General features: G+C 41.6%; 1 protein-coding gene across 3 annotated transcripts in view; it reads left to right on the top strand.

The window, feature by feature from the left end:
- The window catches only part of Ube2l3 (ubiquitin conjugating enzyme E2 L3), a 64,001-nt gene extending 38,129 nt beyond the window's left edge, over positions 1 to 25,872 (top strand). For 2 of the 3 annotated variants that reach the window (XM_027924232.2, XM_071618327.1), the window contains 2 exons: positions 15,634 to 15,820; positions 23,355 to 25,872. In XM_027924232.2, coding sequence (XP_027780033.1) covers positions 15,634 to 15,820; positions 23,355 to 23,509 — 342 coding nt within the window. In that variant the 3' untranslated portion in view covers positions 23,510 to 25,872. Of the gene's footprint in view, positions 1 to 15,633; positions 15,821 to 22,221; positions 22,354 to 23,354 lie in introns of those variants that run through there. The other variant, XM_071618318.1, reaches the window with a different exon arrangement.
- Positions 25,873 to 27,428: the final 1,556 nt, after the last annotated feature.

Below are 27,428 nucleotides of genomic sequence, written 5' to 3' on the forward strand. Positions count from 1 at the left end.
TCAGAACTTAGCAAGGCTCTAAGTAACTCAGCGAGACCCTGTCCCTAAATAAAATATTAAAAGGGTTAGGGATGTGGCTCAGTAGTTAAACACCCTGGAGTTCAATTGAAGTTTTATGGTAAAGTTTTTCAAGGTGGGTCTGGGGTTGTGGCTCAGCAGTAGAGCATTTGTCTAGCACTTGCGAGAACCTGGGTTCAATCCTCAGCGCCACATAAATATAAATAAGTAAAATAAAGATATTGTGTCCAACTACAACTAAAAAATAAATATTAAAAAAGTTTTTTAAAGTGACATTTTTTAACTGTTAATTAAATCTTTTTGAATTAATTTCTTCATCACATTGTTATCTTTATTGTGTTTGTGCCTATGTTCATGTGTGAGCTAGAGTTGTGTTCTTTTGTTGTTGTTCTTGTTGTGTTATTGGTTTTTAGTATGATAGTTATATTGATTTCATGTATTATAAAGAAGAAAGTTCATTTTTTCTTCTGTGTTCTGATTTGCTAAGTTTTGCTTTTATGATAATTTCTGCTTTCGTGCTATGTTTTCTTCCTTTTTTTAAAAATTGTTTTTTTAGTTGTAGATGGACACAATATCTTTATTCATTTATTTTTATGTGGTGCTGAGGATTGAACCCAGTACCTCACACAAGTGAGGCAAGCGCTCTACCGCTGAGCCCCATTCATTGGTGTGTGTTAGTGTTCTTTTCAACTTCTTGATTTGAGTGCTAATTCTTTAAGGTGAAAGTTTGTTCTTGCTTGAGTTCCTCTTTTTTTTTTTTTTGTGAACCACTGTTAAAATGCCTTTATTTATTTTTATGTGGTGCTGAGGATTGAACCTAGTGCCAAAAATTTGCTCATTCTGTCACTAAACCACAACCTCAGCCTTTGACTTCCTTTCTTGTCTGGGCTGCTCCTGTGTCCTGTGTTCTTCACTCTGAACTTGAGGTGGTTGTTTTAACTTCTAAGGAGAAGGTTATGCATGCAAAGGTAAAAACAACATCAACAGTGAGTGTTACATATAACTGTGCTTCACGTTTGTAAAGCAAAGCTAATGATAATTACCTGCCTCACGCAGTGGTCAAGAGGACTTAGTAAGTTGATGATGCCACTGTTTCTGGCAGAAGTGCATGTTTCATTTAGCTAATGTGGTTTATGCTTCAGTAGGGATGCCCCTGAATTTCTATGCCTTTGGTCTTTGGAAGTACAGACATATGAGTCATCTTTGTATCCCTGAGGCCTTGTGTATCAAGACTTGCTTCAGTAATTTTATTTAATATAAAATGAAGTTCTCTGGGAAGACATTATTTTGCCTTGGTGTCTTCTCCCCACCCTTAGGAAGGGATGCAAAGTCTTTGCTATTATACATTTTTGTTTCCCCATGCTGGTTCCTGGAGCTCACTGCTTTCTTTTCAGTGCCCACACACTCCAATTTCTTGTGACTCTTTTTAGAATAGTTCTGGGTATGGGCTTCAGGTATACCTATAATGTACATTTCAAAACTTGAAATTGTGCTTGCCGGTGCGGAAGTTCATATCTCTGAGGTTATTTGAAACACCTTGGAGGTTCATCCTTAGATCTTTCCAGTCTGGGATCAGAGATCAGCCTCTTTGGAGCAGCTCTTCTTGTTCCCTGGGCTGCAGGTCAGTTCCCTGCACCACTTGACTTTGAGTTGGTTCAAGCTTGGAGCACAAACAGAATAAAGATTGACTTGAATACCTGTTTCTTCCTGGGTCTTTTTTTTTTTTTTTTCACTGAGAATTGAACTCAGGCCCTTGTACATGTGGCTCTCTCACTGAGTTACATCCCCAGCCTTGTTTATGCCTTTTCAGTGGGAGACAAGCCTTCTTGGTAATGATCATGCCACTTCCTGTCCAAAGAAGCAGAGATGCCCCTTCCACTTAGGGTCTCAACCTTCTCCTGAGACTCTCCCTATCCTTTGGTTAGGGAGCCAGTACCTAGATTCCTCTGTCTATGTTCCCCTGTCTTCCTCTATTCCATTCTGGCCACATCTCTACCCAGTTGTCAGATCACTGCTGTAGAACAGAGAACCCATGCAGACCTGACAGTTTTGCAGGAGGAAAATACTTTTGTGTGTGTGTGCACACGCTTGCATGCCTCTATGTCTTTGAACTTTTAACTTTGCAGCAATTGTAGATTCTCATGCATTTGTAAGAAGCAATACAGAGAGATTTCCATCACTGTTCTCCCAGTTTCCTCCAAAGTGGTATTTTTGTGTACAATAGTATAATATAACCAGGATGATTGTGAGATAATCCACTGGCCTTATTCAGATCTCTACAGTTTTATGTGTGCATGTTTAATTAAAATGCAGTTTTATCATATGTATAGTTTCATGTGACCAAAAACCCAAACACTTCCTGGAGCCTCTTTTCTCATTATTTAGAACTCAGACACATGGCTAGGGTACAAGAAGTATCACAACAGACAGTGCTGTCCGATAGGAATATAATGTGAGCCATAGTAGTTGTATTAAAAAGTCTGAGCATGTAGCTCAGTGGTTGGGTGTCCTGGGTTCAAACTCCAGTACTGAAGAAAAAAAAGAGAGGAAGGAAGGAAGGGAAGGAGGGGGGAAAAAAGAAAAAAGAAGGAGAAGGAAGGAGGAGGAAGAAGGAAACAAATTAAAACAAAAACAGGTGGGATTCTGTTTTTGGTACTGGGGACTGAATCCAGAGCTGAACGTGTTCTACCACTGAGCTATGCCCTCAGCCCCTTTATAAATATTTAATTGAATTCATTACAGTGTATTAAAAAGCATTATTCAACATAGTCAATATAAATTTTTTTTGTTTGTGTTATTGAGATCAATTGAATCAAGAGCCTAGCATATGCTATGCAAGTGCTCTACCACTGAGCTACATTCCCTAGCAATGTAAATACTTAATAATGAAATATCTTAAATTATTTTTCTTTCTTTTTTTGTACAAAATCTTTGAAATCTAGAGGGCATTTTACACTTATGGTACATCTCAATTTTTTTTTTTTTTGTCCCAGAATGGAACCCAGGGGCCACTTACCCACTAAGCTACATCCCCGGTCCTTTTTGTGGTTTTTTGTATTTTGTTTAGAGACATTGAGTTCCTTAGGGCCTCACTAAGTTGCTGAGGCTGGCTTTGAACTTGTGGTCCTCCTGCCTCAGCCTTCCAAGCCTTTGGGATCACAAGTATGTGTCACTACACCCGGCTAGTAATCTTAGTTTTGAAGAGTCTCAAGAATACAGTAGGTACAAATGGCTGGTAGGCTTCCATATGGGGCAGGTTTAGACTGTTCAAGATTTATAGTCCTTGACTAGGAAGGTCATACAGATAAAACTGGGGTTTTCTCAGCAATAAATGGGGAAATGGCTATTGGTTGGGCACCTATAGGTGTCATCTTGGATCCACCCTTTATCTTTCCAAAAACATTGTGCCCATCTGTTTTGTTTTCAGGACTTGGGGATTAAGCATAGGGCCTTGCACATGCTAGATAAGCGTTCTACCACTGAGCTACATCCCCACTGAGCTACATCCCTAGCTCTCCTCACCACTTGACTTGTGTGTGTGTGACCAAGGATTGAATCCAAGGGCACTCTAACAGCTACATCCCCAGGCTTGTTTAATTTTTATTTTGAGACAGAGACAGGGTCTTGCTAAATTGCTGAGGTTGTCCTCCCAAGTTGCGATACTCCTGTCTTAACCTCCTGAATCACTGGTATTTCAGGCTTGCATGCTAAGCCTGGGACCGCCCCCTCCCCTTTTTTTTTGATACCAGGGATTGAACCCAGAGGTGCTTAACCACTAAACCACACCCCTTTTATTTTTGTGATATAGTGTCAGTAAGATGCCTGGGGCCTTGCTAAATTGCTGAGGCAGACTTTGAACTTGAGATCCTCCTGGCTCAGCTTCCCAAGTCACTAGGATTACAGGCATGTGCCACCACACCTGGCTTCCTGGTACCTTTTATTTTGAGGCAAGGTATTGCAGTGTTGCCTATCATAGTGGGTTTCAAGTGAGGTCTCATTCTTGTTTTCATTTTATTTTGTGGTACTGGAGATAGAATCCAGAGCCTCATGCAGGCTAGGCAGCTACTCTAACCCTGAGCTATGTTCCTAGGTCCTTAATTTTTTTTTTTTTTTTATTGTGAGACAGGGTCTCACTAAGTTGCCTAGGATGGCCTTGAACTTGGGATCCTCCTGTCTCAACCTCCCAAGTAGCTGGGATTATAGGTGTACACCACTATGCCTGGCCCTAGGCCTTTTTAAAATAATATTTCGAAACAGTCTTCTTATTTGCCCAGGATAGTTTTGAATTTGCAATCCTCCTGCCTCAGCTTTCTGAGTAGCTAGGATTATGGGTGGAGCATCACTGAACCTGGCAAGGTATTTTATTTTTTTTAATGAATTAATTAATTTGGTACCAGGGATTGAACCCAGGGATGCTTAACCACTGAGAAACATCCCTAGCCCTTTTTTATATTTTATTTAGAGACAGGATCTCATGGAGATGCTTCAGGCCTTTCTCAGTTGCTGGGACTGGCTTTGAACTTGCTTTTCTTCTGCCTCAGCCTCCCGAGCTGCTGGCATTACAGGCATGCACCACCATGCCCAGCATGGCTAGGTATTTTAACGGAATTGGGGTTTCACTATGTTGCTCAGGCTGGCCTCAAATTCCTAATTAGGATTACATCTAGGCACCACCTAGCCCAGCCTCTTTGTGTTTTTTTTTTTTTAAGTTATTCTAATTTGTTATTTATGATAGCAGAATTCATTACAATTCATATTACATACATAGAGCACAATTTTTCATATCTCTGGTTGTACACTTTGTCGTTTTGATATGCATTTCCTTGAGGGCTAATGATACTAAACATCTTTTTGTATATTTTTTTGGCTATGTGGATGCCTGTGTATCTATATATGCATATGTAGATACATAGGTAGATATATATCTAGATGGTTATTCAGGCCTTTTGTCCATTTTTAATTTGGTTGTTAATGTTTTTCATATTACTGTTGAATTATTTGTAATTAGTCATCCACCTCTCACCCCCAGAATGAACCTAGATGTGCTCTACCACTGAGCTACATCCCAAGACATTCTCACTTTTTATTCTGAGATAAGGTCTCACTAAGTTTCCCAGGCTGACCTCAAAGTTGCTATTTTTTCTGCATACGTCTGCCAAGGAACTGGGTCACAGGTGTGTACCACTGCGCCCAGTGTAGCTATGATTTTGTTTTGTTTAGCATAAAAGGGTAGGATTTATTCAAGTGAGGAGAAAAGAGACAGTTTTTGCAGGTGAGAAGGAGATCTAAAAGGTGTTGCTACTTAATGTACTAGTTTAGGGGCTTATGTAACTACTGGATATGGGTCAGGTCTTGGAAGACTACCAAGGCTATTGGCCAAAATCTTTGCTAATTAGATATTAGTCATTATCAATTCTAAGTAGGTATTAGAGAAGTATCTAGGCTATTGGTATTGCCTGTGACCTTCTAATTGGCTGTGCCCTTTGGCCCTTGAGTTTAAATTTTCTTTAACTTCCTTTCAGGTCTATCCCCACTTATGTTTTCCCACCACTACAAGACAAAAGGGTTGTCTGGAATGTTTGGGATGTTTCTGATTATTTTTATGGCCCGTGCCTGTAATCCTAGCAACTCTGGATGATAAAGCTGGAGGATCACAAGTTCAGAGATAGCCTCACTAATTTAGCAAGACCTTAAGCAACTTAATGAGACCCTGTCTCAAAATAAAAAATAAAAAGAGGTAGGGAGGTAGTTAAGCACCCCTAAGTTCAGTTCCCAGTTTAAAAGAGAAAAAAAACCAAAACAACAACAACAAAAAAACAGTCTTAATTGGGGCCCACTCCCTGTCTTTTCTGATTAATTTCTCTTTGAAGAAGTACCCCTAAACTGCTCTTAGGGAAATGAACAACAACCACTCTAGCTACTTCAGGCTGAAAAGGTATATTGAAATGGAACAGTAGTTGGAGTCCTCCTATAGAGGCCTACCTGAGGGCCCCCATAGATGGGAATTTCATTTTGAATTTCATCTGTATGGCTCTACAAATAGATTGGGCACCTTGCACATCAGGGCAATCCAGAGGTCTATGGTGGCAATTGGTAGATGACTGGCCACGATGTACATAGGGCAGAGATTAAGCTTTCCAAGAGATCCCAGAGAAGCCCCTAAAAGATAAAACCAGATTTTTAGCCTCTGCCACTGTAATGTTGCTTCAGACCCCAGCTGTGTGTCATGCCTTCTTTCTGGGTTCTTGCCTCACAAATTCAAAGAATGAAATTCATCGATGAGGAAGATCGAACATAAAAGAATAGGATTTATTCAAGTGAGAAGAAAAGAGACAGCTCCCTCAGGGTGAAAGGAGACCCAATAGGGGCTGGGGATGTGGCTCAAGCGGTAGTGCGCTCGCCTGGCATGCGTGCGGCCCAGGTTCAATCCTCAGCACCACATACAAACAAAGATGGTGTGTCTGCCGAAAAACTAAAAAAAATAAAATATTTAAAAAAAAAAAAAGGAGACCCAATAGGGATTGCCTCAGTTAAGATTTTCAAAAGCAGTCAGATCCATTTTTATCTCCTAACAAGAAGTTTTTTTAATTTTCATTTAAATGACCAGTAACCAAATCTCTACCTCTTAGATTGGCCTTGAGGTTCTCCTACCTTCTTTGTTATAGCTTTCATTAATGGCAACTGGCAACTGGGATATCCAGAGATATGACATTGATTTTTCTTCTGTAGAATAAGTTCCAGGCCTGGGCTAGGATCTGGGATTGTTGTATTCTAGGTACATCTAATTATTATTCTGAAAACTGACACCCTTGGCTCAAAAGCGTAACATTAAAAACAGGAGCTTTTGATTCTTGTAGGCAAGAAGAGATTGTAAGCATTCATTAGTTTAGTTAGCAAATGGAAAAAACAGGTAATCAGGATGTAGATATCAGAATGTTGTGAGATTTCAACAGAATAGCAAGAGATCTTTACCACCACTTCTCTTTGCCTGTGGCTTTCGGAATGGTGCTGCCCCTCTCCTTGGCTAGTGATGTCTTGGGAACACCGATATTTTGTCTTAGAACAAAGATGTTTGTGGAGTGTTTAGTGCTGCCACAGACACTTATGATGCTAGTGGTCTCATGTTTACAAGTGAAATGGGAGCCTAGTGTTGTCACGCCTGTAATTCTAGCAGCTGGGGAAGCTGGGTCAGAAGGATTGTGAATTCAAAGCTAGCCTCAGCAACTTAGCAAGGTCCTAAGCAACTCAGCAAGACCCTATCTCTAAGTAAAATATAAAAAAGGTCTGGGTATGTGGCTCAGTGGGTAAGTGCCCCTGAGTTCAATTCCTGAAATAATAATAATAATAATAGTAAAAATAGGGAGAGAGAGAGCCAGGCATGGTGGTGCACACCTGTAATCCAAGCAGCTCAGGAGGCTAAGGCAGGAGGATTGCAAGTTCAAAGCCAGCCTCAGCAATTTAGTGAGGTCCTAAGCAACTCAGAGAGACCCTGTCTCTAAATAAAATAAAAATTAAACACCCCTGGGTTCTGTTAGGTTAGTGGGAAAGACAGTATGGTACATTCAGATTGTAGAGTATACTGCAACCGCGATGAAGAGCTTCGAACTCTCTGGTGATAAGGGCTAAAAGTCAGCATAAACTGTGAGGTGGAGAAAAGGGGTTAAAGTGCCAAGTGTGCAAGTACACATGTTCCTGTGTGTGTGTGTGTATGTGTGCGCACGCGCGCGTGTGTGTGTGTATGCACGCCCTCATGCGTGGGACCTAGAAAAAAGGTGGTAGAAGGGTGTGTGTCTTCCTTCCCTTCCCTTCTTTCTGCCTGTTCACAACCCATGTATATAATAAATATACTTCTCTGAGAGTAAAGAATGTTGTTTTATAATAAAGAATGTGAAGAGAGAGCCTACAGAATGGGAGAAAATCTTTGCCACCTGTACCTCAGAGCATTAATCTTCAGAATATATAAAGAACTCAAAAAACTTAACACCGAAAAAAAAAAAAAACCCAATCAATAAATTGGCAAAGGAATTGAACAGGCACTTCACAGAAGAAGAAATACAACTGGTTAAAAAATAAGTGGAGGGCTGGGTATGTGGCTCAAGCAGTAGCGCGCTCGCCTGGCATGAGTGCGGCCCGGGTTCAATCCTCAGCACCACATACAAACAAAGATGTTGTGTCCGCCGAGAGCTAAAATAAATAAATAAATATTAAAAAAAAAATAAGTGGAAAAACATTCAACATTCAAATATCCACAGACCTTTTTATGGTTTATACATTCTATTGTCATGTATATCTAAAAAGAAAAATAAGAAAAAAAATGTTGTTTTAGTAAATATGGAGGCTGAATTTTAGAAAAGTACACACAACTTTCTCAGCTGGCCTAAGCAGTGGCCACCATATCTTGCCCTCTCCCTAATTAGAGAAATGAAAATTAAAACTACACTAAAGCCAGGCACAGTGGCACACACCTGTAATCCCAGCTGCTAAATAAAATACAAAATGAGGATGTGATTCAGGGGTTGAGTGCCCCTGAGTTCAATCCTTGGTACAAAAAAACGACACTAAGATTTCATCTTACTCCAGTCAGAATGGCAATTATCAAGAATACAAGTAACAATAAATGTTGGCAAGGACGTGAGGAAAAATGTACACTCATACATTGCTGGTGGGACTGCAAATTGGTGCAACCACTTGGGAAAACAATATGGAGATTCTTCAGAAAACTTGGAATGGAACCACCGTTTGACCCAGCTATCCCACTCTTTAGTATATACCCAAAAGGACTTACATCAGTATACTATAGTGAGGCAGCCACATCAATGTTTATAGCAGCTCAATTCACAGTAGCTACGCTATGGAACCAACCTAGATACCATTCAACAGATGAATGGATAAAGAAAATGTGGTATATATAGACAATGGAATTTTTTGTTGTTGTATTGTTTATTTTTTGCATGGGGTACTGGAGAGTGAACTCAGGGTCACTAGACCAGTGAGTCACACCCACAGCCCTGTTTTGTATTTCAGAGACAGATTCTCAGTGAGTTGCTTAGTGACTTGCTTTTGCTGAGGCTGGCTTTGAACTTGTAATCCTCTTGCCTCAGCACTCTGAGCCACTGGGATTACTAGACATGGGTGTATTACTTAGCCATAAAGAATGAAATTATGGCATTTGTCAGTAAATGAATGCTAAGTGAAATAAGCCAGTTCCAAAAAAACCAAAGGCCAGTGTTTTCTCTGATATGCAGATGCAAACACACAATAAGGTGGGAGGAAGGGAAGTATAAAAGTTCATTGAGTTAGACAAAGGGGAATGAAGGGAAGGGAAGGGAGGGAGGATGGGCATAGAAAAGATAGTAGAATAAATTGGACATAACTTTCCTGTGTTCATATATGAATACATGACCAGTGAAACTCCACATCATGTTCAACTGCAAGAATTGGAAGTTATATTCCATGTATGTATGATGTCAGAATGCATTCTATTGTCAGTATGTCTAAAAAGAAAAATAAGAAAAATGAAAAAAAATGTTATTTTAGTAAATATGGAGGATCAGTTTTAGAAAAGTACACACAACTGTATACTTTTCTTAGCTGATCTAAGCAGTGGCCACCATATCTTGCCCTCTCCCTAAGAGCCCTCTCTTCTGCCCCCATCTCCTCCCCTTTGCTTCTAGGAGAAGATAGCCACCTCTGGCCAGGCTCATAAAGCCTGCATTGAAGCAGGTTAATTTATTTTATAGAATTGTATTGTTTCAGCCTTCCATATGTTAGTTGATGGGTACAGAGTTTATTTCTTGAAATCAGGTAGAGATGACACACAACATTATGAAGACACTTAAAGGCATGTAATTTTGGACTTTGAAATAGTCAACTTATATTAAGTGAATTTCACTTCATTTAAACTCCCTCCCCTCACTTGTAATAAAACTTAAAAACCTGCCTGTTAAGAGTATTTGGGTAGCTGTGACAGTTATGGCATTTTACTTTTACTTTTTCTTTTTTTCCTCTTTTCTGTTGGCTTCTGATGGAGTGGTGTGCTTGACTTAAAAGCACTTTGTGAGCACTGAGTGGGGACAATATAAGAACTTCGCTGATACCGAAGATTCATTTTCCTGTTAAGGAAGAAGGGAGGTCTCCCTCAACTCCAGCCTGCCTCCAAAGAGTGAATTGTTTATCCCTCACTTTTTTTTTTTTTTTAAGTTTTTCAGACCTTCCTTTCTTTTTTTGTACAAGGAATTGAACCCAGGGGCGCTTAACCACTGAACCATATCCACAGACCTTTTTATGTTTTATTTTGAGGCAGGGTCTTGCTAAGTTGCTGAGGCTGGCTTTTGAACTTGCCATCCTCCTGCCTCAGCCTCCAGAGATGCTGGGATCACAGGTGTGAGCCACCATGCCTGGCAATTTTTCAGACCTTTCTCTTTCCTTTCTATGCTTACTCATGTATACAGCCCTTTGTACCTAAGGTCTCATTCAACACCTGCTTCCTTCTCCCTTCTTTATGCACTGCTGCTTGCTCTGGCTTTGGATAAGAGCTACAGCCTGCCTTTCTGGGACATAGTACTGGCCTTTGTTCTTTACTCTTCTCTGCCTCCTGCTAATTTTCAGTTGCTTTTCCTTCCTTCCTACCATAGATGTAATCTTTGAGACCAAGAGAGGGAAGCCCTGTTTTTTGACAAAGGGTTTCATATTTGAAATATATATTTTTAAACCTCAGAGTATATTGGAGTTATTTTAAGGAGAAAGAGCATGCTCCCATGTTGAGGGAGATATTGAGCTCCTGTCGCAAAACAAGTACCAGGATTATGGATGGAAGCCATAGAGGTGCTGTCCTTGTGGAATCTGTAGTCTCTTAAATGTTGAGTGTGAGTGGGTCCATCTTCAGGTATGGTGTACTTAGGACCCAACAGAAAAGAGGCAACAGGAAGTATAGTGTCTGGATTGCAGAATGGAAAGCAGTATGGCAACCTGGGCAGAAGTAATAAAAGAGGTCTAGGGGTACAGCTCAGTGGTGGAGCACTTCTTGCATGTGTAAGGTCCTGGGTTTGGACCCCAGCCAAAAAAGGGGGGAGGGGTCAAAAGAAAGGATATAGACAATAGGACTTGAGTTTTGTAACTGCATATGCCTCATATGTGTAGATGTGTAGAAATAAAGTCCTGGAGAATATCCTACAGTATAGACACAGCAGTGATCCTGGGTCATGGTTTGATTTTTTTTTTTTCTTTTTTTAATATACTTCTCCCTTTTTTTGGTTATGAAGTATTTTTTTGGTTCTGGGGGGTGTGTGGAAGTGAATCATATTGGCTATGAGTTCACATGAGGAAAAATTCCTTGGCAAATTCAGATAATGAATTTTGTGGTTTTAAATTTAGATATCATTCAGAAGGTAGTTTAATCATGAAAGATTGGGAAAACAGTTCTGAAGATACTGATTCCTTCCCAGTGTAGTGGCACATGCCTGTAATCCCAGCGGCTCTGGAGGCTGCGTCAGGAAGATCGTGAGTTCAAAGCCAGCCTCAGCAAAAATCAAAGCAGTAAGTGACTCAGTGAGACCCTGTCTCTAAATAAAATACAGAATAGGGCTGGGGATGTGTGGCTCAGTGGTCGAGCAATCCTGAGTTCAATCCCCGATACCCAAAACACAAGCAAACAAAAAAAGAAAATATTTATTCCTCCTAATATTTATGTTGGAAGGAAATATGATTAAATTCTATGTAATAATGGAATATTCACTGCCAAAGAACTGTACTATGAAAAGTCCCACAAACCAAATAGTTGAAAGCATACAAAGAAGTCATTTTCAGAAACCAGAATTAGCACAAGATGACTCCTAATTTAGCAGATTTGTGATTCAAGTAGCCAGGAAGCTTGTTTTTCAGAATGGAAAAGAGAATAAAGACAATTTACAAAAGGTAAGGCCATAGTTCATGATGGAAGGTCCATGAACTTATTTCAGATATTCCAGTGTGGTAAGGTTTTTCTTTCCTTTTTTTTTTGTACTGGGGATTGAACCCAGGGATGCTTAACCACTGAGCCATATCTCCAGCCCTTTTTATTTTGAGACAGGGTCTCACTAAGTTGCTGAGGCTGACTATGAACTTGTGATCCTCCTATCCAACCTCCCAAGTTGCTGGAATTACAGATGTGTGCCACTGTGCCTGGCTATGATATTTCTTGTATTCTAGAGTAGATCAGGAAGGTATGAGGGCATAGAATCTGCCTGGGGCTCTCAGAACAGGATGGGCCACCTCCCTCCCACTCCCTTTAACAAGACAACTGAATTTTAAGGGGATAGGCATCTTGAAAGACCAAGTTAGACCTCTTTATGGTAGAAAAGTTTGGGCTGTGATAACTTCCTGGGTGAAAAAATATTAGACATAGGGAAAGGATATTGCTGAGGGAAGCCTCCTCAGTAAACTGTGGACAAGAGCTTATTGTCCTTCTGATGCTTGGAATGAAGAAGGGACAGCATATTCATTAGATACAAACCAGGATCCTACTGTCTGAGCCAACAGCCATGAGTCCTATGTGTGGTGCAAATAGATGATTACCCATACACCATGGAGACACATCATGTCACAGCAGTCCATGTCTGGCAGTCAGGATTGTTGACTTCCTTTTTTGGTAGCCAGAGCACTGTATGGTGGTTTTCACTGCTTTACAATGGTGATATCAAAATGTGACTTCTCTGGGTTTATTAAAGGATTCAGAGAAAAGAAGACATGAGGGAGTCTTGGGATTCTTGAAGTTTTGAAGGGAGCTGAGTCTTGAAGGGTAGTCATATGAAAAGAAATAGATGGACCACAGGATTAGAATTAGGATACATAAGTAAAAGACCCAAATGATTTTGTGCCATATGGTAAAGAGCTTTCTCTGGGTCTTAATTGCTACAAATTAGCTTTGTGTCTTAGAAGTTGTTGTCAAGAACTGTAAATAATCTTGAGATTTTTACCCTTTTCAGGTTAACAAGGTAGCCTGCCAGTTTACTGAATGTTAGCAAGACATGAGATCTCTCAACCATAGTTACTGATGGTACAGCAGGCTGGGAACATCAGCATATTTGTGTTTGAAGGGATCAATTTCTCTTGGTCTCAGGCTCCACAGAGGTGATGAAGAAGGGCCCAGATGGATGCTTTCAGATGCTTTGGGTTGTGTTATAAGAGAGGAAGCTTGAGTTTAGGGGTCTCATACCAACCACTTAACCTCTACCTAATTTGCCATCCTTCCAAATGTGGATAAGGTCAGCATCTTCCTCTGAGGGTTGCTGCCAGGGGCATATTGGTTAACATGAAACAGAAAAAGCACATGATATATAACAAGTGCTTAATAAACTTTGGTCAGGTCTTATTTATTCACATGCATTGTAACATGCTTGAGATAATCAACATTTAAAGAGAAAAGATTTGAGCTAGAATAGCTCAGTGATGGAACACTTGACTAGCATGCACAAAATTTGTTCCCTGTTGGAGGGGGGAGAATGAGAGCTCCCTTTCCTAATCCTTTTCTAATCTTCTCATCCTTTAAGGGCCCCATTCTGTGCTTCCCTTCCCTGGGCAGGGTTAGAATGCTGAAGAATATAGAGACCCGCTGTGTGCCAGCTTCACCTGCACCCCCAACAGAGGAACTCTTGTTTAATGGAGAGTGCCCACTTAGTTTTTGGGACAAGAGGAGGTAGACCTATGGAGTAGGGCTGCCAAGGGTGTTCCTGGACACCCTGTAAGGCTTAGTTTACTTTGAGTTGGTGTGACTCGGGAAAGCCCAAGTATAAGAAAGGTAGTATAGCATGAAGGGCTTCCACAGCTCTGGAAATGGTAGGGTGGGGGAAAAGACCCACGGGCTCTTTCCTGGGGCATTGGGGCCATCACAGTTTCCAGGCCCCTTGGGCCATACTTTTTGGTGTCCTACAGGCCAGGATCTAGGGCATGTTGCTGGCTGTGCCCGGCAACCAGCCACTGATCAGCTCAGCTTCCCAGGATTTAGCCATGGAACTGGGTTTTGGCTCCATTGTGGGGAGACTGAGCTGCCCATATTTGGAGTTCAGCTCTCTTTGAGAATACACTCATGGTGTATTCTAGGTTGGGTTATTACTTACATCTGGGTGATTATTTTCATAGCTTAAAAAAAGATAAAGAAATATTTGCAGAAAACATCTGATAAAGGACTGTTACTCAGAATATACATAGAACTCAGTAAGAAGAAAACAGGGCCACCAGGAAGAGCAGAATGTGCTGGAAGCAAGTGAGGCAGAGCGGACACTGTTGTTGGTTAGGGCCTTTCACCAAAGCTGGAACTGAATGGAAGAGGTGAAATGAAAGATACCTGAGGATAGGCTGTTCAGATAAGATCTCCTTATAGAACTTCCTCATCTATGGGACCTGATGCCAGTATTTCCTTTTATCTTTTTTTTGGGGCGGGAGGGGGGGGGTACTGCAGATTGAGCAGGTGCTTTATAGCTGAGCTATATTATATTCCCAGTCCTTTTTTTTTTTTTTTTTGCAGGAAGTACACAAGCTTTATTGGGCAACAGCAACAGGCCACGCTGGCACACAATGATCCCAGTCCTTTTTTTAAAAAATATTTTTTAGTTTTTATAGTTGGGCACAGTACTTTTATTTTATTTATTTATTTTTATGTGGTGCTGAGGATTGAACCCAGCACCTCACCCGTGATAGGTGAGTTTTCTATCACTGAGCCAAAACCCCTGTCCCCCTCCCTTTTTTTAATTTTTAAGAAATTTTGAAATAGGATCTCACTAAGTTGCTGAGCCTGGCCTTGAACTTGTGATCCTCCTACCTAAGCCTTCCAAGTTGTTGGGATTACTGGTATGCACCATCATTCCTAGTAGATTTACTCTTTTGATGAGGGATCTTGTTACTGGGGTAGGCTCTGTGTGTTGGGGGAAGGATGTGTAGGTTATCTATGAACTTTCCTCTCAGTTTTATAAACCTAAAGGAGCTCTAAAAAACAAAGCCTATTTAAAAAAAAAAAAAAAAGCATAAGATGCCAACACATCAATCTCAGACTTTTTCACAGCTTAGCAGAGATCTTGTTCTAGAAGTACTGGTTGATTATTGGGTTGCCCTGCAGTTGATATACCATTTGAAATAAATTAATCTTTTTTGGCGGGGCCAGTACCAGGGAGTAAACCCATAGGTGCTTTACCACTGAACCACATTCCCAGCCCTTTTTTATTTTTTATTTTGTTAAGTTGCTGAGGCTGGTTTTGAACTTGCAATTCTTCTATCTCAGCCTCCTGCGTCACTAGAATTACAAAGCATGTGCCACTGCATCCAGCAATAAATTAATCTTTTTTTGTGGGGGTGGGAGTACTGGGGATTTAATTCGGGGGCACTCAACCCCTGAGCCATATCCCTAGCCCTCTTTTGCATTTTATTTAGAGACAGGGTTTTACTGAGTTGTTTAGTGCCTTTTTTCTGAGGCTGGCTTTGAACTCTAGATCCTCCTGACTCAGCCTCCAGAGCTGCTGGGATTACAGGCGTGCACCACTGTGCCTGGCTTAAATTAATATTTCAAGTGAACAATTCAAATAGTCCTATCTTGGCCACAAATAAGTGAATTATGATGTGTTCATTTTGATCTCTATTTGCTTCCAGGACAACCCTCCATATGATAAGGGGGCCTTCAGAATCGAAATCAACTTTCCAGCAGAATACCCATTCAAACCACCGAAGATCACATTTAAAACAAAGATCTACCACCCAAACATTGATGAAAAAGGGCAGGTCTGCCTGCCAGTAATTAGTGCTGAGAACTGGAAGCCAGCAACCAAGACCGACCAAGGTAAGCATATTTCCTTGTCTGCCTTGGATGGAACTCTACTGAGAATGCTGCTGTGGGATAGGGACTTTAAGTTTCCTTCTAATGCCAAGTCAGGGTCCAGAAAAGTCTTAAACATATCAATACATGTAGAAGTATTACTGAGGTTCCACCAGTCCTGTGGGATGGTTGCCTCAGTTGAAAACTACTGTGCAGTATTGAGGAGGCCCTTTCTGGGCTTCTTACAGTGTAGTGAGACATAGACATCCTGACTGTTTGCTGAATGTGCAGTAATGGGGTATGGGCATTAGTCCCTAGAAGTGAGGAGGGATTGTGGGACTGCCTAGAAGAGGAAGATAGAATGGTGTCTAAGGTGGTATTATACAGCAGGTAGTGCCTAAACTTAGGCTTGAAGGAAGAAGAGTGGTTGGTGAGTTCCTTCCTGGGTAACAGAAGGGCATGAGCCAAGACCCAGTGGCTCAGAATGGGTTGTTTGGAGAGGCAGCAAGGTCAGACTCTAGAGCAACATTCCTGGATGAAAGCATATCGTTGGTTATGGAACTCCTTGGACTTGGATGTGGTTGTGTATGTGTCCATTTGTCTATATGAACACACACATGTTCATTTTGTAGGAAAAGTATTTGACTCAGTATTGTGATTATCCTCCCTTTTATCCCCTGGAATTAGCAAAAACAATTAGAGACTCTCATATGAAGTCCTGACATCATTTTTTTGGTGGCTTTGTAATGAGAAGTAAAAGAATATAAGATTTGTTTATATTACAGAATGTGGTGAGGCTACAGTGGAGTTTTTCATTGATAGATTAAAAAGTCACTTTTTGGTGGAAGCCCACCCTAGAATATGGAATTAAAAGGCTTTCACAAGAAAAATTGAGTCTTACTTCTTAAGTAATCACCATGAAATGTGTATGCTGGTCCTCCACAGCTGAGTAGTTGATAGGGGTAAGTGCTGAATGTTTAGGTGCTGAATGTAGGTGCTCATTTCAGAGAGTGAGCTCCAAAGGACTTTACACTGGTTGTGTAAAAGTTGATGTTTATAACAGCCTGACACAATTCTCAGTGCACATGGCCTGATTTTTTTTTTCCCCCATATGAAGTCTTAGTTGGATTGTGTCAACCTTCACACAACTCCTGGAGATCTTATTGAGTTGTATATCTCTGTTCGGCCACCATGTCAGCAGAGGGTGGGAGGAATTGTTCTTCCAGGTCAGGCTGCCCAGGATCTGATTCTGGCTACAAAGATTTTAGGGTCTTCTCCCTTGCCTGAGAACCGAGGACATGGTGGCCAGGACTGGGGACACTTGCAAGATATAGATGCAAGTGTTTTGCCACCTCTTGCAGGAGCTGACTGCTTAAGAGGGCCATGGCAATACTATTTTAGCTTCAGCTAGAAATGTTATAGCATAGCCCAAATGTTCTGCTTTTTCAGGATGGGACTGCTCCCTTCCCCCATTACAAAGAGATAACTTAGGGGTGGCCTTTTATTCTTTTGTAAAATGTACCTGTTGATTTAGGATTTATAAGGTAAAAATTTTGGTGTAGGTTCTATATTCCTATTTTGTGACTTGGGACTGTCTGGGATTTCTTCATAGATAATTATTCTGTAGAGCCTTTATAGCATGGTCTTAATCCCATTCTTACATATATCAGGAATGTTGTCCCTTGCACTTGCACCACATTCTTATATTTCTGTTATCTATTTCTCATTTACAAACCCCCTCAAAGCTTAATGGCTTAAAGCAACAAGTTTATTGCTCATTCTTTTGGTTGTCTGGTTTCATCTGGGTGATCATTCTTGCGGTCACTCATGCATCACATTGAGCTGAGAGCTGTGCAGGGTTTGGGATATGCCAGTGGGCATCATTCACATGTGTGGCAATTGATGTTTACTGGACTCCTCAGTTCTCTTTTTGGCCTCTTATAGGCTGGATAGGACTTCTTTATATCATGGTGGGGTTCCAGGGCAAAAGCAGAAACTGCCAGACCACTGTGGCACAGATGCAGAACTCGTATAGTATCATTTCTGCTATATTCTGTTGGTCAAGCAACCTAGACTCTAGAGAAGGGAAATGGACTTTGCATCTTGACAGGAGGCATAGCAACTCTGAAGAGGAGAGGGGGTTACAGAGGTAGAACAGGTGGGCAGTGATACTGAATCCTCTTGCTGGCTCCTCAGGCCTCCTTGGGGCCATTTATCCCAAACGATGGCTGTCCTGGACATACCTTTGCTGTTCCCACTTGCTAGATCTTCCTATGTCTATGTACCAATTTTTCTGGCCCTATTTCCTGATTGCTCTTCAACCACTAACATTGTACAATTTATTTTTGTTTATTTATTTGCATTGCTAGGCATAGAACCTTAGGGCCCTGAGTATGCTAGGCAAGCTCTCCACCATTGAGTCACACCCTAAGCCTAGCATTTTCCTTTTTTGATGCCGTTCCATTTCTTCATTCATTTCCAAAAGTCATGAAGTACATGTGCCACCCTCTTTGCTTTAATCTTCCTCTAGCACTCTTCTGCTATCTTCATAGCATCTGTTCATGATTTTCTTCTCTTGCCCTTGTCCTTAGAAAGTTATTATTCTCATCTCTTCAGTGTTCTATTTCTTGCATTTTTGTTCCTTTTGTTGCCAGTTTAGCTTTTTAAAATGCCCCCCATCATAGTGCTAAATTGCTATGTGGTATTCCTGAATATAAGGAAGTTATGATGTGTCTTTTGGAGAAAATACAAGTGTTAGATAAACTTTATTCAGGCATGAATTACAGTGGTATGGCCATGAATTTAATGTTAGTGAATAAATACAATGTATTAAGTAGGGTTTCTTCTTTTTTTTTTAACCATTTTTTTAATATTTATTTTTTTAGTTGTAGTTGGACACAATACCTTTATTTTATTTATTTATTTTTATGTGGTGCTGAGGATTGAACCCAGGGCCTTGCACATGCTAGGGTTAACAAAAACATTGTGAGCAAAGGTTTTTAGGAACCCAAACCTCTGTTTCCCTTAGGAGCAGTGATTTAGTGTTATTAATTGAATGCTCACTGCAAGTTTGTAGAACATAATTACTACAGATAACAAGTTCTCTTGTATACAGGATGATCAGAATAGGTGAATCCATGGAAACAGATTACAGAGTCAGAAAGGAAAGGAAGAATGGGAAGTAACTGCTAGTGAGAGCGGGTTTTCTTTTGGAGGTGATGAAATGTTTTAGAATTAAATGGTGGTGATGTCACACAACTTTGTATAAGCACACTAAAAACTTTATGCTTTTAAAAAGTTTTTTTGTTTTGTTTTTTGATATGCGACATGTCAGTTTTTTAAAAAAGGAAAGACTGTAAGGAACTGTTAAAAATTGAGCAAAGGAAAGTCAAGAAACATGATAAAACTATCAAACAGAAGGTAATATTGGAATAAAAAATGTGGAAACAGTTTTGTTCAGCAGCATTTGGTTCAAGTAGCTATCTTAGCAACAAAACAAGGACTTAGTTTGGTAGTTGAAATGAGATTTTACTATATAAAATACAATCAATCATTAGCCTGGCTCAGTGGTTTATGCCTATAATCCCAGTGGCTTGGAAGTCTGAGACAGGAGGAACACAAGTTAGAGACCAGCCTCAACAACTTAGCAAGGCCCTGTGCAACTTAGTGAGACCCTGTCTCAAAATAAAAAGGACTGGGGATGTAGTTCAGTGGTTAAGTGCCCCTGGATTCAATTCTTGGTACCAAAAAAAATATTATCAGTAATGAAGCCAGCTTAACTGAATTTAGTATTAATTGAACTTCTATGTAGCAAGTAGCATAGCAGCAAAATTAGATGAAGAGAAAAATTAAACATGTTCAAAAGCAGAATGTTTCAGTTCCCTATACATTATCATAACAAATTAAGAAGATTTAAAAAAGACTGAAGCAAAATAACAAACACATAGACACAGCACCTTTATTTATTTATTTATTTACTTACTTACTTACTTATTACCTTACGTACATACTTATTTTCATGTGGTACTGAGGATCAAACCCTGTGCCTCACAAGTGCTAGGCAAGCACTCTACCATTGAGCCACAGTTCTAGCCCCTAACTTATACTTTTTGGTGCATTACATGGAAGGCTACACCATTACTTTAGGGATAGAGGAAGGCATCACTAACATCCTGTGAAAATGGAGCTTCTAGATCTCCAAGAAGAGAAGATATTGTTAATCTCCTGTATTACAGAGAAACTATCAGCAAAAACAAAAAGGAGGAAATTTTGTAAGCTTTTTTCCTCAGATGATAACACAGTGACGTTAAGAAGTAAAATTTGATTTTTTTATTTTTTGAGGTGAGGTCTTGCTGTGTTGCCCAGGAATCTTCCCACCTCAGCCTCTTGAGGGACTATAGGCCTGCCTCCAAAATGCAGGGGCTTAAAAACATGTATCAAGCTGGGATATTGCACCTGGAAAGCCCTAAACAATGATTGAGGAGCATGTGGGTAAAGAAGAGATCAAGAATCTAGGGGTGGCAGTGGTAGCTCAGTGGTAGAGCACTTGCCTTGCACTTGTGAGGCACTGGGTTCTGTCCTCCACACCACATAAAAATAAAAGTATTGTGTTCACTTACAACTTTAAAAAAAAAAGTTAAAAAAATAAAAATAAAAGGGTGCCGCGGTAGGTGGATCGTTTGAGCCCAACCAAGAGTTTGAGACCAGCCTGGGCAACATAGTGAGATTCTATCTCTAAAAAAAAGAAACCAGGGAGCTGGGGTTGTGGCTCATCAGTAGAGCACTCGCCTAGCATGTAAAAGGTCCTAGGTTTGATCCTCAGCACCACATAAAAATAAATAAATAAAATAAAGGTATTGTGTCCAACTACAACTAAAAAATAGATTTAAAAAAATAAAAGAAAGAAACCAGGACCAGACTATTGTAGAATATGATGAGTGTGCTGCCCTTTATGTGAAAAATAACAAGACAGTAGTTTGAAAAACAGTGGTAGCTATTAGTGTTCTCATTAGCAAAATAAGTCCAGCTCTGCTTAAGTTACTCTAGTTTGGATGAGGAGCCAGAAATTCAGCCAAAGAAACAAAGAATGAAATACTTATCAGAAATAGTACATTAAAATATTTAGACATACACACTCTTTGCCCTCTTCTCTTTCTCTCCTCTCTCTACCCTTTCTCTTTGTCTCTACTCTCTTTCTGTTTCTCTCTGCTTCTCCTTTGGGCAGCCCCCCAATAAAATCTCTTGGTTGAAAAAAAAAAATGTTTAGACATGATCAAATAATAAAATTGAGTTTTCAGAAAAGAATGATGTAGTGAGGAGGCATTAGTGTAACTAAGAGTTTTATATTGATACATTATTAGGTGCTAAGATGATCCCGATGAGAAGTAGAGAGCCTAAACATCCGTAACAGATGGTGAACAGGAGATGAAAACTCATCAGTGTCCCCTCACATAGCACTTAGCCTCCCTTAGTCCACTGAGGTTCCTGAAGTGCTAAGCAGATAGTGATTCTACTGTTCCAGAACCATTTCTGATTCTAAAAAGATGGGAAATCACTTATTATCAGTGCTATCAGGCAAATGTGGTTTGGGTTTCCAAGCCTGAAGTCAAGAACAATAAAGGGCCATCTGACTGTGGCATCTGTCACCCCATTGATCGCCAGGATTGATTTGGCTACTCTGGCTGGCTAGGTGGCTGTCCCCTTCCTCCATCATCACTTCATGTGTGAAGCTGCACACTTAGTCAGAGGAGGACTGTTCTTTGATCCAGGTTATATGAGTAGCTGTGCTCCCCTCAGAACTCCAAACAAGCTCTCAAGAACAACAAAGCAGGGCTGGGGTTGTAGCTCAGTGCTCGACTCGTATGTGGAAGGCACTAGGTTCAATCCTCAGAACCACATAAAAATAAAATAAACATACTGTGTCCATCTACAACTTAAAAAAAAAAGACAAAAAATAGGGGGGGAAGAGAACAGTTTCCCCTCTTAGTGGAGAAAAGCTTGGCTTACAATGAAATAGTACCACCTAGAGAGCAGGTTTTGTTTGATTTGGGGGGGCTTTGGGGAGGGTTGGTATGAGGTTTAAGTTGCCCAGGATGGCCTCAAACTTGCCATCCTCCTGTCTTAGCCTTCTAAGTTGTTGCGAAGTGCTCTAATACTGAGAGCTACATCCCTAGCACCCCTAGCCTTTTAAAATTTCTTTTTGAGATAGGGTTTCATTAAGTTGCTGAGGCTGACCTCAAACTTGTGATTCTCCTGCCTCGGCTTCCCTAGTAGCTGAGTTTTCAGGTATGTGCCACTATGCCTGGTTCTGAAGGTTTTCATAGAAGCCTTGAGAGTCTTCTTTGAAAGAGTATTTGTGTGGTCACTCCCCTGCATGGCCAGGATGACCCAAGTGATTATTTTCATGTTGTTATTTTTCTTTTTAGTGCTGGAGATCAAACCCAGAGCTTTGTATATGCTGGGCAGTTACTCTACCACCGAGTTGTACTTCTGGTCCTGTTTTAATGTTTATTAAAACATTCCTTGTTTAAGACAAATAAAAGTGATTTCCCATTTGAGTCACTGGTATTTCCTTGTCTTCTGTTAAAGACTTGGTGGTGATTTAAGGAAACATACTAAATAAACAATAAGGAAATCTTTGTATGTATATAGAGCAAACTGTGGAATGGTTGGCATCAGGAGAATAGAAACAGGGGGCTGGGACTATGGCTTAATGGTAGGGCACTTGCCTGGCATGCGAGAGGCACTAGGTTCGATTCTTAGTACCATGTATAAATTATAAATAAATAAAGATCTATCAACAATTGAGAAAAAAAAGAATAGGAACTGAAAAGCTTTACCATCATTTCTGCTCATTCAGGTGAGAATAAAATATGCCTCCAGTTCCTCTAGAGATACTACTACATGTGGTGGGTACAGGTAGGGAGATGATAGTATCTGCTTGAGGGGTGTGGAGATTGAATTAGAGACTATCTTGGCCTGAAGAGAGCCTTCCAGGTTCTTGACCCCTGCCCATTCTACACTGTCCACACTCTGCACTTGGTGATCCAGCCACTATCCACCTTGGCCCTGCTTGGCCCTGCTTGGCCCTGCATGTGCCAAACTTTCCTCATCTTCGCCCAAAACCTCACCTGGGCCAACTGTGGTCAAAAGAACCTTCTAGAAACATTGGGACAGGTGGTCTTTGTGCTATAACCTTTACTCAGCATATATTATTGACTGGTCATGCCTCTGTGCGTGAGGCAGCCTGTGTCAGCATTTGATTTCATTCCTTGCAACACTGGGTGAAAAGCATGAGTCCCTTAGTATAGAGGAGCCCATGGCATTAGCAATCCAGAGTAGTGTTGACTGTCATCCATCGCTTTCTCTTAATTACAGAGGAGTGATGGGTTGAATTTTGGTAGTCAGAATTTTTAATAAAGAGAATATGTTGTCTTAAAAGCAGTAGATATAAGTCAATGTTGAAGTCACAGAATTTCTATCCTGAGGTTAGCTGCCTTTTGCCCATGCACTTTCTGAGACTATTCTAATGCCCAATGCCTTGTCCTTCTCTTGGCAGTAATCCAGTCCCTCATAGCACTGGTGAACGACCCCCAGCCCGAGCACCCGCTCCGGGCTGACCTAGCTGAAGAATACTCTAAGGACCGTAAAAAATTCTGTAAGAACGCTGAAGAGTTTACAAAGAAATATGGGGAAAAGCGACCTGTGGACTAAAATCTGCCGCAAGTGATTCCAGCAAGTGTGAGCAGAGACCCCGAGCAGTGCATTCAGACACCCCGCAAAGCAGGACTCTGTGGAAAATTGACACGTGCCACCGCCTGGCGTTTGCTTGTGGCAGTTACTAACTTTCTACAGTTTTCTTAATCAAAAGTGGTCTAGGTAACCTGTAAAGAAAGGATTAAAAATTTCAGATGTTCTAGTTCTGCTTTCTTTGTTTTAAAAATCACTGCTTCAATCTACTTCAAAAGAATAGTGTTTCTTTTGTCCAAATTTACCCCAAATCTTCAAGTTACATTTAGCCCATAAGGTTAAAAAAAATAAGGTTGTGGTTCCCCTTCCTTCCCTGCCCTTGCAACTCCCACTTTCTTGCATTCAGTTTATTTTTCATGTATTTACTTCCCCAGAACCAATTCCTCTCTGCTCCACAAAGGAGAAGAAATGGCTCTTGTGGCTTTTCTTCTCCAGTATCACACTGTCCCATGTGGGAGTTAGTTCAAATTCTCCTGCTGCCAATTTATAACATTCTTTTAAAAAATTACAAAACAAGCAACTCCACCCTCCTCCCGGGGGGGGGGGGGGGAATGCTGCGCAAAGGGAGACCCACTCCTTGTGTAAAAATCTGGCTAATGTTTCCACAACAGTATGGATTAAACGGGCAAACCCTGATGTCTGTATAATGATTGAACTACAGCCTGGCCAGCCTGTGTAGGGAAACCCTGTAATGCCAGGTCTGTGGTGACCCCAGAGGGAGGGCCTGCCAGCCAAGGACGCTGCGCACTTGTGCAATGAATTTCTCGCCAGAAAGGCTCCTGATCAGGCTGAAGGCCAGCACCCCTTTCTGCAGCCATGTTAGAAGATCCACTGCTCATCGCAGGCAAAGTAAAAGCCAGAATATCCATTTGAAATTCTAAGTTCCATCTGAATGTGCCACGGAGCTCTCCAACTCCTCAGCGCAGCAGCCCCACCACAGCCCTTCCTTGGCACAGTTTGACCCTTTGCGGGATCAGAATTGGCAGGACTCAGCTTTGTAGCTGGCACCAATCTGGGGTCACTGGGGTCTCTGCTGGCCCCTTCCTTCAGAGCAGCCGCTGGCTCATCCCAGGAACAAGATGGCCTTTCCTCTCCCTTTGGACTCAACAACCTTTGCAGAGTCAAGCTCCACTTGATGCTCGCTCAATAATATCCTTTCAATGTGTTTTATATTGTTTTGATTGCCTTTTTTTGTAGAAATAAAAATTGACCTTAGAGGTTATCATCAGATGAACTTTGTAAGGATTTGAATGTTAATGTCTTTTCAAGGCAAGTGGGACTGTCCCTGAAACAGTAGAGAATATATGGCATTCTGATACCCTGAGGAAGCTGATGATCCAAATGCTATGTGTCACCAACTCTGCTTCTGCCACTGGCGGCTTTTCTTCTTGGCTACTGGGGGGACTAGATCCTCTAGAGAAGATGACTTCAAGAAACTTTGCTTTCTTTTTTGACTTTAATTCTATAACTTGAGATCTTTCAGGGCTCAGGGCCGTGTAAGTCAGGTCTGGGTTTCGTCTGTGCAGATGTGAGAAGTGATGGATAGGTTAGGGAGCATAACACTGTTTAGTTGTCCAAGCAAGTGGCCCCTGCGGGGTGTGATGAGCTCAGCTTCTTTAGTCCTAGGTACTCAAGGGACAGGTTTCTGGAGACTCCCCTGTGTCCAGGATGGCAAGAGCACTGGGCCAGTGTTTCCATATCTGTCCATTAATAGAAAGGTGATAATGGATTTTATTTCACTCATACGCAGATTTGTAATAAAATGCCAAATGGTTAGAAGATATCCAAAAAAAAACACCATTTGTTCTTGTTGCTTCTCTGAATCTAGAAATATTGCCATTCTTGGAAACTGTCCCATTGCTTCATATTTCTGCCAATGTAGCTCTGCCTGCCTGTCACCCACTCACTGCTCTCTGCTCACTGTGGGAAGGTACCCCTTATGCCAGCAGCCCCTCTCAGGGACTCTCAGCTCTGGCACTGGCACCCTATGGTCTGCCCCAGCAGCAGAGGCCTGGCTCTCTAGTGGGTGTACTTCCCTTTGGCCTGGGTGGCTTGTTCCTTCTAGCCGTGCCCTGAGGCAGGCTTTGAGCAAGCTGGTGGCCAGCCCTGGCTGCTCCAAAACCAAAAGCTGGATCCTCTGGAGGAGAGGAGAGCTGTAGAGTAGCCACCTATCACTGACCCGTGCTGGCTCAGGATTTCACATCTGCCTAGTTCCTTGAAGTGCCCTGGGTCTTCCTCCTGTCCCTCTCCGCAACAGTGGAGAATAGGCTTTCTAAGATGCTGCGATCCCATTCTGTTGCCCTTAATAAAAATGCTCTCCAACACTGGTTTGATTGTGTGGGTTTCTTCCTTCCTTTGGAGGTGGGTAGTGCCAGGAGCCTGTGCTCTTGGAGAGTGGGGAAGGGTGGCTGGGGCCTTCGAGCTCTCTCCCTTTTCCCATCCTCTTCATAAGAGGCACACAGTGGTGTTCTTATGTCCCCAGAGGGAAGCAAATGGGGTATAATCAACAATGGACAAGCAGAAGAATCTAGAGTGTATCAAGGCCTGCAGAGGGATCCTGTGGATGTCTAGTAAGGGAACAGGAACTTCCACACATGAATATGTCACTTCAGTCCTCCTGTGACCACCCCCCCGCAAGAGAGTGGTGATGCTATGATCCATGTATAGCAGAGGTGAAAATAGGCTCTGAGAAGGGTGGCTTGATCAGTGTCCTAATTAAGCTGGGGCTAGGCCATTTCCCTAAGTGGTTTCCAGCTAGAAACTGACCCAGCGTTCCCCAAAACGTTGGGTGCCAAGGTACTACAGTAAAAGTGCCAGTTTGGTATAGCACCTAGCCAGGCTAGTGACACACATTTTTGTTCAGGCCTAGTTCCCTTTCTGGAACTGGATGCTAGATAAGACCCGGACTACCTGTCAGTCTCAGAGAGCAAAGCTTCCTATGGTTTTAGTAATAGGGACAATAAGGGTCTTTGCCTTTAGTTGCAGGTGGGCTGCTCTGCCACATGGATGTGCCACATCCTTTATCCTCTGAATCTCAAGGCAGCACTGTGAACACCATTATCCTTATGCCTGTTTTTATAGAGGAGGAAACATGTTCTGGGTGATGACAAGGGCATCTGGCTGTTTTTGCATTTACTCCTGAGCTCTTGCATCCCACCAATCAGCACAATTCCTCTCAAAGGGTCCAGTCATGGCTATAGACTCTTCCTCTCCTCCAAAAGTCATAGGCATAGAGGACCCTATAGACTGGCTTCTCTGACCAAGGGACCGAGTCTTTCTCGTTACCAAACAGGCAGCAGCTTTTTTTTTTTTTTTTGTCTTCAATTTTTTTTTTTTTTAATTGAGGACCTTTATTTTTGTTATTTATATGCGGTGCTGAGAATCAAACCCAGTGCCTCACACATGCTAGGCAAGCGCTCTACCACTGAGCTATACCCCCCAGCCCCAAATAGGCAGCTTCTAAGCCCTGCTCCAACTTCCATTTGGCAGTTCCTCTGTGCCCTTCACTTGCCATCCAAAAGCCAGATCTAGTCTTGATTCTTCCTGCCCTGTTTTTTTTTTTTTCCCCTTTCCCTGCTTCCTCAAGTTCAGAGTGGCAAATGGCATCATTCCAAGACAGCAAAGCTGGGGGTGGGACTTTTTAAGTGCAGCATGGTACCTAGTCCAGGCCATGCCTGGTAAATGTCTATTTTCTGGGTGACTGGGACATGTTCTTATTCAGAGACAGGGCTCTTGGGGAACTGGGCAGACTTCAAGACCAGAGTAGAAATGACTTGCCCAACACTGTGCAGAGGCTCAGGGAAGGAAGTCACCTCCTCTGGAGTACCCTTGTGGCTATTGGGCCCTCACTGCAGCCTCTAGCTGGAGGCACACTAGGGTAACC

The sequence above is a fragment of the Marmota flaviventris genome, chromosome 1 (assembly GCF_047511675.1).
Source record: "Marmota flaviventris isolate mMarFla1 chromosome 1, mMarFla1.hap1, whole genome shotgun sequence".
Taxonomy (NCBI): Eukaryota; Metazoa; Chordata; class Mammalia; order Rodentia; family Sciuridae; genus Marmota; species Marmota flaviventris.